We start from the raw sequence: 16,062 nt of genomic DNA, 5'->3' as shown, positions 1-16,062 counted from the left end.
ATTGAAATAGATATCTCAATCGATTTTGTAACGTTTTGCCCAAAAAAAAAATCACGTTATTAATTTTTGTAAAAGTTCAATAATCTAACTTTATTATTAACATAGAATGGATGAAAGAGTTAAATAAGACGAAGTTTGGTTGACAAAAACATAGTTAATTAAGAAATTGTCTAACATTCTCTTACTTCTACTTTTCTGTACAAACTCAACGTACGGAGAGAAAGATAAATTTTAAGTAGAAATATGTATACGATCCGGATAATATATAAGTGGAAATATGTTTTTTCAACATCTTTGTTCTCCAGATTCTGAAATACATGTTTAAACACCACATACCACATTAGTTGTTGGTGTTCCAATCTTGCCTCTTTGTTGAGAATAAATAATTATAAAAAAAACCCTAAAAACCCTAAGTTTTGAAGAAAACAAGAAGTGCTATTAGTAGTTAATTGATACATAACATATAATGATATATGTATATATGAGAAAACAGAAATAAAGTGTTGACAGAGATCTGCTTTTTCATCGGCTAACACCAAGCACTTGCGTTAACACCAATCTCTTAGATAAGCAAATGAGGGAGCCATTGAAATTTTAAAGTTTATTATGGATTGCTATAAGTAAATTGTGTTTGTTCAGATGATTTTTCTACCTTCTATTAACAGGTTTTTTATAGAGATCTTTGATGATGCCAGTTAGGTATTATTGTAAATCGAGAGAAAATTGGTGAGCAAGCCTAACATATTAAGATAAGGAATGTTAGTCTAGCAAATTTTATGTTTCCATATTTTCTCGATCTTTAGCTAAGAAATGGGAGAAATCTCTACTGAATTACGATTTCATGATTAATGTTTAGTACTAAAACCACTTAATTCTTTTCTTTATTTAAAAATATCTTACCAAAACCGGATTTTGTGATTGAAATCGTTAGGAATGCGTATTTGTGTGTTTATCCATGTTAACAAATATGCTTGTATATTGATAATTATTATGGATTTTATTGGCTTTTGTTATAACCCGAATATTATACCATATCTTCAATATGGTTTCTCATTTAAACTAATATAGGGATTAAGTGTAAATATTCATTATATATTAAAATAACTCAAATGTAAAATAATCTATATTAGAATATATTTTTTGGTTACAAAAATCCTAAAACAATTTTTAAAATATATAAAAATTCAAATCACATCATATGCTGAAAAAAAATCTAAAATTTTATTAACATTATGTATTAAATAGTAATTCAAATAATTAAATATAAGATTAAATAAAAGTGAAAGGAGAATTATATTTTAATCTAACATATTGATTTAAATTAGATAGATAGATTTTAGGAAATTAATATTAGCATATAAGGAAATGATTGTGTTTGGTTGTAAGGATTGTAGAGAATTTAGTTTGGGACTTGTTTGAATACAAAGATAAGAGAGGATGACACAAAAATGTACTCCAAAAATGTTAAGATAGATACTAGTAGTGATTATCACCTATTGTTTACAATTTTTTAGTTATATAGTTTAACCTAATAATTAACGAAATTAATAAAATCTAGATAAATTTCATTTTGAAATTTTTTTGATTGTCTTTAATTATCTAGATAAGTTTTGAACAATACTTGGTTCATCTCTAGAAATAAATTCTGTTTACATTATTATAAAATTAAAAACTTAAACCGTTCTTTTATAAACCCAAACTGATATATAATTTTATTCTAATTATAAAATTTAAACCGTAATCATCTAATCTGTAAACCTAAATTGACATATAATTTCATTTTAATTGTAAAATCTAAACCATTATCATCTCATTTGTAAACCCAAACCGACATATAATTTCGTTCTAATTATAAAATCTAAATCATAATCATCTCATTTGTAAATCTCAACCGACATATAATTTCATTCTAATTGTAAAGTCTAAACCCTAATCACCTCATTTGTAAACCCAAACCGACATATAATTTCGTTTTAATTGTAAAATCTAAACTCTAACCACTTCATTTGTAAACCCAAACCAACATATAATTTCTTTTTAATTGTACTAAAATCTAAACTCTAATCATCTCATTTATAAACTAAACCGACACATAATTTTGTTCTAATTTTAAAAATTATTTTTCATAAGTTTTTAATATTCAATACTTAATAGGATGGATATACGTAATAAGATTTGTGGAATCGATTTCTTCTAAGTACAAGCATAGCATGTATCTTAGTTTGGGAAACCTAATGCTAACCTTTAACAGAGTAGTTTCTTGACGACACTAACCTTTCCCGGAAGGTACTAGGAACCCATATGTTACACGCACTTTGGCCAAACTATAAAATAACACACTACTGTGTACATATTATTAAAGTTCAATAACATAAATTTTTTTTTTTGATGTCGTGGTCATACATGGTATTACTATTATTTGTTTACACTAACCGACGAAATATTCCATTTACATTTACATTTTTTTATTTTTTTTGTTTGTTGCTTGCATCTTAAAAACTCTTATATAATTTCGATTTTAAAAAGAAAATAACGAGGAACTCTTCGTCCTAAGACTTTAGATTTCTATTAGACTCTTACATTATGTATGTAATCCTCGTTTCTGAAGACATCATCATATGTCTTTGTTTAACCAAATACTATCATATGTACATTAACTACAAACTTTAATAGCTACTAGTATTTAAGAGGGGACGCAGTGGAAATTGAGATGATTTTATTGGGGTTAGCATTCTTCATTTTATATCTCACCGGCCACGAGCTTTTAGTGTCTCTGACTATGCTTTAATAACTAGATTACTATATCGTATAGAAGTTTCGACTTTTTAATATCTTTAAAATTTTAACTGAATAGTCTGAATTATGTAATTTTTTTTTGCAGCTGCTATATGCCTATATGTATGCTACGATATTCGATTGAAGCTTGAATCGTTCATCCATATTAAAATCAAAGCCCTTTTGAAATGTGGTTGGGTTGGGTATTTGATGTTCTAAATCAATGAATGCAGCATCTGTTAGCACACACTTTTTTTTTACACAGATCCAACTATATATGATTAAATAAAATATGGCAAGAGTCTAAGAAACAAATCGATTATATGTAGTGCCTAAGTCTTTATTAATTATTTTTAAGATTGGGATAAGGTCAGTTCATCTCAATTATCTAATTAAACATACTAGTTGCTTAATAATTAGGGGGTAAATTATAGAGCCACATAGTCTTTACAAAATCCGGGAAGTCAAGAAGAATTAAACTCATTGGCTTTGGTTATGTTATTGTTTATGTTTTCTCTAAGTATAATTATCATGATGTCATTTGCGTCTCCAAGAGAATGTAATCAGTCTAATAAATGTTGAACAGTTCTTTTGTGATGGTGTACAAGCATGGAAGAGAAAAGGATAGTTAGATAAGATCATCGGTAGGCAAACGTCATCAGACAAAAATGGCCGGACAACGTGCAACAAAGTTATTATAACTAGCATACCGAGTTTAATTGTTTTCTAAAAAATTAAGGTAAACAACAACTGGTCTTCATCTAATGGTCGGACGAAGACGAAGAAAAGGATAATCATTGAATACGAAGTAATGTTAGTTACAAACTAATTTTGATTTATTTATCGTTTTTATTTTTTAAAGAATAGAAAATTGTATTCATCAAAAGGAAAATAAAAAAAAATCGAAAATATCCTTGTTTCCAAGTTTATAGGGAAAACGGCTTAATAGTAAGACAACAATAAGAGCTTATCATCTCGTACAGTTACTTGGTTTTGTTGAATTTAGCCTATTTAGGTTGTTTAGCGAATATACGCGGTTACGGACAATGCGGTCATGCGGTCGATGCTCTTGGCTGTCTTTGGAATTATTGATCACTATCTAAACCCAAAATAGAAAGATACCTTTTGGTTTACAAGGCATTTAAAACATTGACTTTTCTATTTTTGTTCGTAATGTCTTTTTTTTCTTTCTCTAACCTCATCGCTAACTAAACCATGCCAGAGAGACCGTGAGACTCCAAACTTCTTATATGTATCTTATTCCATGAGCCCAATTCCAAAATACATACTTCTGATCCAGTCACGATACGTTAATTACAATTTGGCCATCACTTCTCTTAGTCTATATATATTGGGCCAATACTTCTTTTGAGTCTAACTAAGTTCTAACTATCTCCAACATGTTAATCGCATAGATACTAGGGGTCCATTGCTTTGCTTCTTTCTTTTTCCCCATATTTTTTGCTTTGTTTCTTTGCTTTAAGATTAACATGTTAAATTCTAATATTTAATTTTCAAAACAGAACATTCTAGTGTTTCACAACAACAACAAAATACATTTTGACCAAAAAAAAACCAATCAAGTGTTTTTTTACCAAACTATGGCGTTTACATTATTTTTATGTAATGTTTCGTTTAAAAAACATTAAATGATAGTATGTTACTTAACATGTAAATTGCATACTTAGCTTCATCTAATAGAAACGGATTACGTTTCAAGCAAAATAAGACCGTAAGCAGGTGTAAATCAAATCAAAATACATTTTTTCCGATGGAAAATGGAAATGGGGTCTAAATCTTTGGTACGCAACATTAATGCGAATTTTGCTATATATTTAATATCGAAGTCACAAGTTAGCAATAGTACGTAATAAACTAGTACTAATCTCGATAATTTTTTTTTTTTTCGAAAACATAACACTACAAGAAAATGTTTGATTTCCTACCACCAAAATCGTAGGGATTTATTAGGAAACAGATGTTTCTTACTGTTTTCCTTCAAAAAAATTAAGAGGAAATAGTCCGAAGAAAATAGAAATTAGTGAGCATTTGGAAGGAAATATCTTACCAGTTTTCTAGGAAATTAGTTTCGAAGGAAATGTGGTAGGAGAAAAGAAAGAAAGAAGAAGGGCAGTATTGTCTACTTTCCTTGGCTATCTCCTTCGAGTTTCCTTCAACTAATGTCCTTTAATTTTCCTACGCATATGTTTTTTCTTCTACACTTTTCATTCTATTTTCCTTCACATTTTCACTCCAAGTTCCTTCGAAAATTTCCTTCAAGATTCTTTCGAGAATATCATTCCAGGTTCCTTCAAAAATTTCATTCTCTTTAACTACGAAAACTTCAGATCAAGTTTATCAAACGTTTAATACAGGTAATCACCCAATATTAATTTTCCTTGTTTCCAATTAGTTTGCATTTTTATAAATTTAAACTAGACACATGCAATCGTCCAATACATAATACTTCATTACTCAGAAAAACAATCCAAATACAATAAACGTACTTTTTACAAGATATTATGAAACTGATCAAGGTTGTGTCTCGTCATCGTCTTCCACTGTTGCTGGTGTCACCGGGTAGTCAGGTGGACGTAGATCAGGAAACCGCCCTAGGAGGAGCTTGTTGCATTCCATGAGAAACTTGATCTGAGCGTCCTTCTCTTGTTCACGAGCCTTCAATGTTTGAATCTCCTCTTGTAGTTTAGGAATCTGACATGGAGCTGAAGAAGAAGATGGGCATCCATCATCGAAAAGGTTACCAAAGCCATAACGTTTACCTCTAACCTTTGGAACAACCTGTAAATTAAAACCAAGACTTGTAAAATGCTCACTTGATAGATATTTTATAAGACATCCACAACATGTAAATCACTTGATAGATAATGAAACAGTTAATAAGATAGGGAATAAGAGTAACTTACTTTACGCATAATAGAGTTAATCTCCTCTGTTGTAAGAGGGTCTGGCTGAGCCGAAGGATCACCATCAGGTTGGCGTTGGGATTGTATGAGCTCCACTTGACTAGAAGCCTTATCCAGATACTGTTTGGTCTTCATATCACTAATGGTTCGGGTCTTCTTGTCTAAGTGTGTTTGTTTCATGAAATAAATCATATTAGGCTCCGCTCCTAATTCAATTGTCTTAGCAAAAACATAAACCATAGTTAGTAATAAAAAAGATAAAGGCTCAATCAGATTATATGAGTGAACTAAATATGATTGAATGAAGCTTGCAAAGAAAAAAATATATTTACCGCATCTTGATGTAATCATCAAATAGATTTTTCTTCGCCTTCATCCAATCAGGTAAGTTGTCAGGTCCTTTATTTGTCCATGTTTTCTTCCAATCACGGACATTAGCTTTAAAAGATGCTTTTGCTTGCTTATTGTAGTTTGTGCGAACATACTCTGTAATGCTTGGATCCCAGTTGAACTCTTGCTGTGGATGACCACATAATTGATTAGAAACCACAAAGCAATTATATCATACTTAAACATCTACCAAAGAAAGGATATATTTACCGCAAAAGCTCTGAACCATCGGTTTTTAATTTCTGGTGGGAGAGACCGATAAGTTGGATAAGGCTTAGGGAGATCAGATTTCAGCATTTTAAGGATCTGCTTCGTAATCTTACCAGTGGAGTCATGTCTAAACCCTGCAATGTAGTTGATAAACAAATATGCTATAAAGGTTTTTGTAATCTTACAAAGTCTGAATCATCCAAAAGTTTTGAAGGGTTACCATGTAGCTGTTCCTTCACGGTCTGGACATAGGACTGGGATGTTTGTGCGTCCTGGAGCACATAGCAAATCATTTACATCGGCAAGAATAGCTACATCTGATTCCTCATTATCAACTGGTGGTTCACGACGGGTGTGTTGACTGCGTGGATCTTGCGTAATCCTTGGGAAGTCGGGTACGGAGTAGCTCGGGGTACTGCTATCGTAATGCCGCTGCCGTTCTGCCATGAACCGTTCATAGTTCTGACGAGTATTCTCCTGAAATTTGAGAACAGAATCTATATATGTGAGTAAGATTAATTGACTCCCAAAATGAATTGACTCTGAAAAAGGATAGATGTGTATGCTTTCGCTATGTTTAGAATAGAAATTAGGTAGTATAATTGAGTTATAAATAAGAGATAGAACTCTACTTAGCCGAAGCATAAACACCAACTATGACTAAGACTTTTGCCGTTTTAGAAAATCAAATATGGCCAAGAAAATAATTACAATTGAGGTCTGTTTCAAACCCGAACATACAATCGGTATGAAAAAAAAAAAGTTACCAAATTGAACTTTGTAAAAACTAGAAAACTTACAGTGAACTGTGGACCTATCGGCGGAGACCACGATAGGTTGCCGGTCAACCTTTGACTCGGTAATTTGCGGGAAGACATGAGACGAAATAGGTGGAATTCGCAGGTGTGTGACTTGAAATGACAAATCGATCGAAGCAGAATCTGGTGAGAAACAACCGCAAATCACCTCCCCGATACACCACTTGATCTCTTTAGGTAACTTAGGTTAAAGTGAATGTGAAAAACGCGCAAGTGGCTCTAGGGTTTTTACATCTCATCCCTTTTCATCGAATTAGTACAGCCCATTAACAAAATCTGAAATTTCTTAAGCCCATTACAGAATTAATTAGCTTACTTAAATGCCCAAGTCCATCTACGAAACAACATATAAATAAAGTTTTGTTTTATGTTGTAATTTATATATATATATATATATATTATATTCATATATAACTTATGTTTTGTTTGATTTTGTCATTTTATATAAAATTTCTACACAAAATTGGTAACTTAACACAAAATTTCTACACTAATTTTCTACACAATATTGTTTGATTAATCAATAATTTTAAATTTCCAATTTAATTTATATAGATAGTAACATTTACATGTTAAGTTTACTTTGGAAGTTAAATTTTTAAATATGTGAATTTAAAATCATCAGATTAAATGAAACATATATATTATGATTTATGAATTTCTAAGGTTGCTTTAAAAACATATATATTAAAATCATAAAATTAAATGAAACATGAATAATTAGTTTGGTAGGAAACCCGAAGGAATCTTTTCTTTTAAATACCTTCGGCCAAGTTTCCTTTCATATTCTTTCAGCTTTCTTTCGAGTTTTCCTTTGTAAAGATTCTCGTAGGTAAATGAAAGAAAATATTCCTTCCAAATTCCTTTCCCTGTTTTACCTCCAATATTCTATCGAATTTCCTTCAATATTTCCTTCGCATTAGTGTTCCGACAGATTTTTGAAGTAAATATTCTTTTCATTTCTCTTGTCTTTACGCGTAGGAAATTACTTTCTTATTTTCATCGACCATTTTTTTCCGTCAAAACTCAGAAGGTTTTCCGAAGGAAACTAGTCCTACCAAAAATTTTGTAGGAAAGTCCGTAGTAAAACGTATTGTTTTTTTGTAGTGTAAAGGTACGTTCGCCATGGTCGTGCAAGGCATTATATATCTAATTAAGTTAAATCGGCGGTGTTCTAAAATTCTTGATGACTTAACTATGATTTAAATCACATGTAACCGGATTTATTCGGAAAAAATAGAACCATTGTTTCCGTTATGCTCTACTGATTAAATCTAATCACTATGATAGTATATAGTATAACGTTCATGCATGCATCGTCTTGTTTCTTTCTATCTAAAAAATATAGAGAGAATAAAGAATAAAAGTACAAACGAAGCAAATGAACTCCATTGGATAAAAAAGCTAACACATCGAAACAAAAATAACATAAAAAAGCATCTGAACTTATCCCCGAGAGTGGCAGTAATTGTTAGGAATTTGGGAATCAAATTCATTTTAAATGGAAAAGAAAAAAATTGGTGTAATGGTTTCGAATATTGTTTTTATTTGTTTACATGTATTGTTGTTTTCGGAATATTTATATTATTGGAGCATAAAATATAACAAGAATATACATATTAACAGAGAGAATGAGCTGGGAAGCACGTGTGGGAGAAGAGAGAAGCACGTGCAACAACGACAATGCAGGGTTGACTGGAGACAGTAGGGTCGTGAAGAGGCGCCCACTGTATCATTCACGCGTGTAACTCACTTCCTCTCAAACTCGTGTGTTTACGACGTCGTTTTGATTTCTCTACTATGTAAATAGTAGTAGTTTTCAACTGCTAGTTCCTATTGTCAATTCTGATTGGTTAGCATGTAAAACGTTAAATCTCTCGTTGTCTTTATCCAGAGAAATATACTTAAAAATGTATTAAAATTCTTGTGGTTACACTCATTTCTTCACTATGAGAGGATAAAGGATACGTGTCGAGCAAATGAACAAATTCTTCATGACTTACCTACTTGGAATATAGGATTTTATAATCAAGCATTACCTAATCGATTCTCATAACACTACAGCTACGTCATACGTGTGTGGTATGTATTTTATATTATGTTTCTGTGAGAACTTACAACTAAACATAATAACATATGTAATGTACCAAAGGGCTAGAAGACAAAATCATAATATCATTGTACAATAATGTAGAAGTGGAAAAATCACGATTCGCAATGAGTTATCAAAATATATCATATATATATAAGGATAGTGAATCGAAGTACTCTTCCTAATTAACTCGAGGAAAATATAATAAGTTTGTTTTTAGAAATCAAATTGGTCGTACTAAAAAGATAAAATCCATTCGGATCGGATTAGCCTTCAAAATAAAGAAAATTAAACAAAAGAAGAAAACAAAAACGAGGTAGGAGAGGGCGAAGCTGGTCCAGCTTCGAAACACTCCTGTCTTCATTCTTTGACCTTTGACTCGCTCCATGACCACATGCATGAGACCACCATGCCAATTATCTTTATCAAATCTATTCATATATACATCGTGTTTGGACGAACTTAGGGACTAATAATGTCACAAGTTTTGCTATCAAATTATATAACAACACGTATCACTAATTCACTATGGTGTGCAATCAAATCAGTTAGCCAACATGAGAACTGCAAATACATTTTACGTGTAATGAAAGCTTCTACTAGGTTTGATACTATTTACGCGTGACGAATTGAGTGGTTGATAAATATTAATTTGATCCGCTATATATAAATCAAATCGTTTTTGTTTCGTTTGGCTGATGAATATTTTTTTTCCAATCAACATATTGATATTGATCAAGCATTGGTAAATGCAACGTACCAAATTTTTGATACTTCAAAACAATTACATATTTAGTTGTTGTTTTCCTTTGTTGTGAGAGATGCTTTTGTTTCACCGGGAGAGGATTAGACAAATGCATTAGACAAAAAAAACAGACACAGAAACAAAAATGTACATTAAAAAGCTTCTTAGTTGTTGTTCCCATGAGGACAATGCAAAGACAGGCAGATTCTGCCCTTTTGATGTCTGCAAATTTTTTTTTTTTTTAAAGGGTAAATTAAAAGTAGAGAAAGGATCGGAAATATTAAGGTCCAACTCCACCTCCCGGATTTATTTTGATTTCGATGTATTTGTCGTGGAATATTTGTCTTCGTTCGATAATTTCTCTTTGGATAACAACATAACCCTCCATTGACAACAACAACAAAAAAAAGAGAGAACAAGGACATCAAAAATGCATATAGATTATAATAAAGCTATTAAAATCAATTAGATTATAATGTGTTCGTCCTAGCTGACATCCTCTCTGGCACAACAATCGAGGAAGCTTCTCCGGGCGGCATCGAGACTGATCGGTGTCGTTGGGCACTGGTTCTGTAATCCACACTTTCTCCTCTGCTCACAAAGCTCTCTTACGGTCCGTTTGTTTTTCACCGGAGCCCTCTTGAGATCTCAGATCTCAACTCCGACCATGCATCAGCTTCAACTCCTTCCCCTCGTCCCTCCGCCTCCGACTACTTCTCTTAGTGAACGTATTTCTCTAAACCGACAGTCGCCTCCACGAACCTTTGACCGCCCCGGTAACCTTGACCTCTATCCCTCGATCTGGTTTTTCCGGCAATCAACTGCAACATCTCTCCGCTCCTTAGATCTGCATCCACTCTCCAAGTGTTTTACTTGGTTGCAGCTGGACGGGAGCTCTGTTTTGATGTCGGCGCCATGGAAGATCTTGACGAAGAGCTCACAATCCCCGACGTCCTCCGTTTCCCCCTTGTTACCTCTTTGGTCAAAGTTTGCTCTCCATTCATATATCAGCCTCCTGGTAGATAGTTTACTTTGGATAAACTATAACACATCCCTGAACTGGAACCTACCCCGACCTGCTATTGATTTCGTTATACCAAGTTCATATATGTTAGCATTGATGTTTTCTGTTTGGTCAAGTCGAGTAAACCTCGATAGTAGAACACTGATTCTTTCTAGATTGCTTGAGCTCCACTTGTGTCGAGTCCAGTGCTTATCCGAGTTTGGTATTAACTCCACTCTTCCCCACCCTAAACAACCTTTGATCAGTTTAATGGTCTCTCTAGTCCGAAGACAGCTATTGAACCTTAAGCTACCATTGTTGTTAAATTGGTATAAGAGTCTTTTGGAAACCATGTTAAACGGGTACCATAGGGATGATCCCACTTATGGAGACAGTTTGGGAAAGCTTGGCATTATGATCCAACCTCTACGGAGTGAGGGTTACCGATGCTTCACCAACTCTCTACCTATATCTTGCTCAACCTCAAAGATCTTTCAAGCGCTAACTAACTACTTTATGAAGCCCCCTCATATTAGCTTGAAGACTAGTGGCATTATGACCCTCACTCCAAGGAGGAGTGGTTACCACAACCTCTTTTAAGTCTTGTTCTAGCAACCTTGGACCAACAACTACCTTTGTGGTAACTGGTCATCAGAGCCATAGCAACCCTGCTCGACCTTTTGGCAACTCAGCTGTGCCAGATTCATCTCCGCCCAATCTTCGAAGTCTCAAGACAGTGGCTCCCTATTCCTTTGACTTGCTCATAGAGTCTGCATCAGTTTGTCTTGATCTCACAAATTCCATATTGCTTCCAAGCAGGTGGTTCACAGCTCTCAAGCTCTTCACATCGAATGCCCCTATATATCTCTGTATTTTTATTGCTTTATGCTTTGTTTTAGTTTACCTTGTGTTGTACTTTAAACTATCCTTATCATGTATGTTACTTTTTATTTGAATGGAAATGATAACATTTTTTTATAATAATAAAAAAAACTATTAAAATCAATTAAACTCAAATTATTGTATTTGGAGAGTTCACATTATGGGACTTATATCTATCTTATCAAGTTATTTATGACTTATGAGTATATTGACAACGTGAAAAATACGTTGTAAACCCTGTTTTCATTATTATAATTAATTATTTTTATTTATCAATATACTAGTTGACAAAAAAGAAACTCATCGTCTAATATTAAATTTGCAGTAACCAATAAACTCTCTATATATACAATTTGTTAAAAATATTAAAAACCAAAACCAAAGTATATTATTGATAAAGACTTCACCTTGTGTAGTTTATGTTGTGGTGAAGCTGCAATATATTGTTTTATTAAATGTGATTATATTAGCTAGTTTCATTTTTTTAACCGATAGCAGTAATATTTTTTTCCGCGGCACTTTTGTCCAAAGTCTAGGAAAAAGTTATCGTTGAAGTTTCGATCCTACTTAAAGCCAACACATCAACTTATCTTAAATTTCACTACTTTGAATGTTTTGTGTTTCTTAAACGAAATAATTATTGAGTGAAGTCTAAATTTTCAAGCGCCATATCAAAATCGATCTATGGTTTCGCCTTTCGAGTCTTGACTACTAAAATATATATAGTCCTTGACTAATTGCTCAATGCTTAGAAGAAATGAGCTAAAAAGATAATGACTACTAGTAACTAGTTTTTGACTCATATGAAATGGAGACTATATAGACCAGCTAATCGATGACAACTTTTGTCCCCTAGTTTTGTAGAATTATCTGTAATTATGACCTTGAAGTTGTAAAAACGAAGACCCATTATGGAAAAAATCCCTTCTCTTTCAAGATTTTGTATCCCTAACAATTATACTTAAACATTTGATTAAAACAATCACAAATATTTTCTATTTAAATGTGTTATATCATAAAAAAAAATGATATGGAGGAAAAGAAAAAAACTCTCAAAGGATCCTAGCTTAAGTAAACGAAAAAACAAAGCAAGTGTAAGATTAAAGCGATAGGCATTGAAAGATGCGTGCAAAAAGAAGTGGTATTCATAGCATACGTGAAATAAAACGAGTCAAAGTTTTTGCCGTAAAAGAAAAAACAGTCAAGAGCTTAAAGATTTGGTTGTATTATTACGGGTGATTATCACGGCCTTTGATGTTAACACAAGTAAGTGGAACTTGTCTTTGTGTGTAGGTCCAACTTCGCTCCTAGTCTTTCGCAATTCACTGGTTTTAGTTTGACCAAAATTCTCTATTATTTATAGCAAACAAAATCTACATCACACAATAAAATCTAGATCCTGTTTTCTTGATATATTTTGACATAACAATGGCTTTTGGTGGTTGTGGCCTTGTGGGTAGTGATTAAAAAGCGATCTTAACTTGAAGCTTGCGGTTGAAAAAAGTTTTGAACGTCATGATTCTTCATAATTGTTGATTTGTAGATATATCGAATTCTGATTCGTTATCCTTCTAATTTATGTGGAAATTAATTAGAAAACAAATATCTACGTTCTAACTATATTATCATTGATACAAAATGCATCGTCACGCAGTGAACTTTACTTCGTTTCAAAATGTTTATATATGTAAAGGCTAAACAGGGGTATGATGTAGTTGTTTCATATAAACATTTTCAAATTTAGACGCATTTGATTTGAACAGTTAAATAAACTTTCAACTTTTTCTAGAAATTACGTATGAAATGACAAAAAATGAACAATTTAAACGTAATAATAGAACACAAATATAATCTCGTAAGACATATTATCATAACGAGATGTATAGTATAATTGTAAATCATTCATATAAATCTTAAGCTTCACTTCAAAGATGCGACTTTTTTTTTTCTTCCCCTAAAAATTATATCTACGTAGATGGCATCTAATGATGCTAACTTTTCTAATTAAAAATGAACATGTAGAATTCTAACATAATTATTTAAATTAAAAATCCAGCAGGTAAACAGAGTTATAAATGGCACACGTGTGGGTCTCATACATTACCCCAGATAAGCTCTCGTCTCGTTCGTTCCTTATTTCATACTCTCTCAAAACCAAATCTCTTCTTCTTCTTTCTACCTCAACTCAAGACTTTGTAAGTACTTCTCTCTCTCTCAAGTTCTGTTTCTGAATCTTCTAAAATGCCTAGGAATCTAGAACCGTTGGATCTTGGTATCCAAATACCATACCATTTCAGATGTCCAATCTCACTCGAACTCATGCAAGACCCCGTCACCGTCTGCACAGGCCAAACCTACGACCGAGCCAGCATCGAGTCATGGGTCTCTATCGGTAACAACACAACATGTCCAGTCACACGAGCTCCTCTCTCCGACTTCACTCTCATCCCTAACCACACTCTCCGTCGTCTCATCCAAGAATGGTGCGTCGCTAACCGCTCAAACGGCGTCGAACGTATCCCTACTCCTAAACAACCAGCTGATCCTACCTCTGTCCGTGCTCTCCTAAGCCAAGCCTCCGCTACGTCTGGAACTCACGTCTCCGTTCGCTCACGCGCCGCCGCTCTCCGCCGTTTACGTGGATTCGCACGCGATTCTGATAAAAACCGCGTTTTGATCGCAGCTCATAACGCTACAGCGGTTTTGATTATGATCCTGTTCTCCGAAACGACGTCGTCTGAGCTGGTCTCTGAGTCGTTAGCTCTTCTTGTTATGTTACCGATAACGGAACCGAACCAGTTAGTCTCGATATCTTCGGATCCGGGCCGGGTCGAGTTTTTGACCCGGTTGTTGTTCGACTCCTCGATCGAAACGCGCGTTAACGCCGCCGCGTTGATCGAGATCGTGACGACGGGAACCAAATCGGAGGATCCGAAAGGAACGTTTTCGAATTACGAGTCTGTGTTCGAAGGAGTACTCGATCTCCTCAGGAACCCGATCTCGTCGCGGCGAGCTCTCAAGATCGGGATCAAAGCTCTGTTCTCCCTCTGTTCGGCGAAACAAACTCGCCACCTAGCGATCAACGCCGGCGCGCCGGAGATTCTGATAGACAGACTCGCGGCGGATTTCGACAGGTGCGACACGGAGAGAGCCTTGGCGACGGTGGAGCTGCTATGCCGAACGCCGGAAGGATGCGCAGCGTTCGGGGAGCACGCTCTGACGGTGCCGTTGCTGGTGAAAACGATACTGAGAGTGTCGGATCGGGCGACGGAGTACGCGGCGGGGGCGCTGTTAGCGATATGTACGGAGGAGGAGAGGTGGAGGGAGGAGGCGGCGGGGGCGGGGGTGGTGGTGCAGCTGTTGTTGATGGTGCAGAGTGAGTGTACGGAGAGAGCGAAGAAGAAAGCGCAGAAGTTGCTGAAGCTTCTGAGAGATTCGTGGCCTGACTACAACAACCACAACTCCTTTGCTAACTCCGATGACTTTGCTTGCAGCCAAGTTGTCCCTTTTTGATTTTTTTCTTTTTTTTTTTGGTTAAATTGTTTCATACTAGTAATTTTTTTTTTTTTTTCATATGTTTTTTTTTTATTAGTAGGAAAATGGTCATTTTTTTTATGTGTTATTGATGGAAATATGTGAAGAAGAAAAATATCAAACATACAGCTTTTTAATGACCCATGAATTAGGTTTTTTTTTTGGTGTGTATATATTGGTTTATTTTATTTTATTTTTTGGAGATGTAATGTAACTAAAGTATCTCTTATTATTTGATTGGCCTTTTGAGTTGGGAAAAGAAGCAAATGGAAGATATGCTTAAAGTCATAAAGTCATCCTTTTGTTTTCCTTTTTTAGTCTAAAGATTAGTCCACTTTTTTTTGTTGCATATAACTGGAAATTTAATTTAAAAATAGGTTTATTATATTTGACAATATTGGTAGTCGACCAATTGAGTGCTCATAAGTTTCTAATGAACGTCATTATGGTATTTTGTACTTTGTGTAGAGTTTTTTTTTTTGTTAATTTGTCGTCTTTTTATACTTTAGTGTTTTATTTTATTTTATTTTTCGCATTGAAAGGTGTTATTATAGCATTTGTTAACATTTCGATAACTCTCTATTTCATGGACCCGAAAAAGAAACTTTAATGGTTGGAAATCATAGTCAAGCTCCAAAAGATTCAATGTAGTTTGGACAAAACATACGTTGCTTGAGAAAAATAAACAA

The 16,062-nt window shown here is 33.9% G+C and overlaps 2 protein-coding genes across 6 annotated transcripts; one reads left to right on the top strand and one right to left on the bottom strand.

Moving 5' to 3' along the window:
- Nucleotides 1–5,174: 5,174 nt before the first annotated feature.
- On the bottom strand, nt 5,175–7,332 carry LOC104765804 (uncharacterized). 5 transcript variants are annotated; one of them, XR_015590584.1, is made up of 6 exons: nt 7,100–7,332; nt 6,520–6,776; nt 6,300–6,433; nt 6,032–6,216; nt 5,700–5,918; nt 5,175–5,574 (listed from the first exon to the last, which is right to left on the bottom strand). XR_015590584.1 is itself a non-coding variant. In XM_087500646.1 (6 exons), exons 5-6 carry the CDS (start codon nt 5,889–5,891, stop codon nt 5,308–5,310), a joined length of 459 nt encoding a protein of 152 aa, XP_087356772.1. In that variant the 5' UTR covers nt 5,892–5,918; nt 6,032–6,216; nt 6,300–6,433; nt 6,520–6,776; nt 7,100–7,317; the 3' UTR covers nt 5,175–5,307. The 5 variants fall into 5 exon arrangements, 3 of the variants coding, with proteins under 3 accessions (XP_087356772.1, XP_019096653.1, XP_087356773.1); XM_087500646.1 differs by having other exon boundaries at nt 7,100–7,317; XM_019241108.2 differs by having other exon boundaries at nt 5,700–5,905; nt 7,100–7,317.
- A 6,262-nt stretch (nt 7,333–13,594) lies between these two features.
- Nucleotides 13,595–15,517, top strand: LOC104767639 (U-box domain-containing protein 25). The gene has a single exon (XM_010491636.2). It carries the CDS (start codon nt 14,081–14,083, stop codon nt 15,350–15,352), a length of 1,272 nt encoding a protein of 423 aa, XP_010489938.2. The 5' UTR covers nt 13,595–14,080; the 3' UTR covers nt 15,353–15,517.
- The last annotated feature ends 545 nt before the right edge of the window (nt 15,518–16,062 follow it).

Source organism: Camelina sativa, chromosome 19 (assembly GCF_030686135.1).
Source record: "Camelina sativa cultivar CO46 ecotype springtype chromosome 19, ASM3068613v1".
NCBI lineage: Eukaryota > Viridiplantae > Streptophyta > Magnoliopsida > Brassicales > Brassicaceae > Camelina > Camelina sativa.
This window is presented reverse-complemented; position numbering and strand designations above follow the sequence as displayed.

Excerpts from the sequence above, each read along its gene's own strand:
- LOC104765804 (XM_019241108.2), bottom strand. Across the intron at positions 5,575-5,699 it reads TTAACTCTATTATGCGTAAA|GTTGTTCCAAAGGTTAGAGG; the intron begins GTAAGTTACTCT and ends TTTAATTTACAG.
- LOC104767639 (XM_010491636.2), top strand. The coding sequence starts at position 14,081 with ATGCCTAGGAATCTAGAACCGTTGGATCTTGGTATCCAAATACCATAC.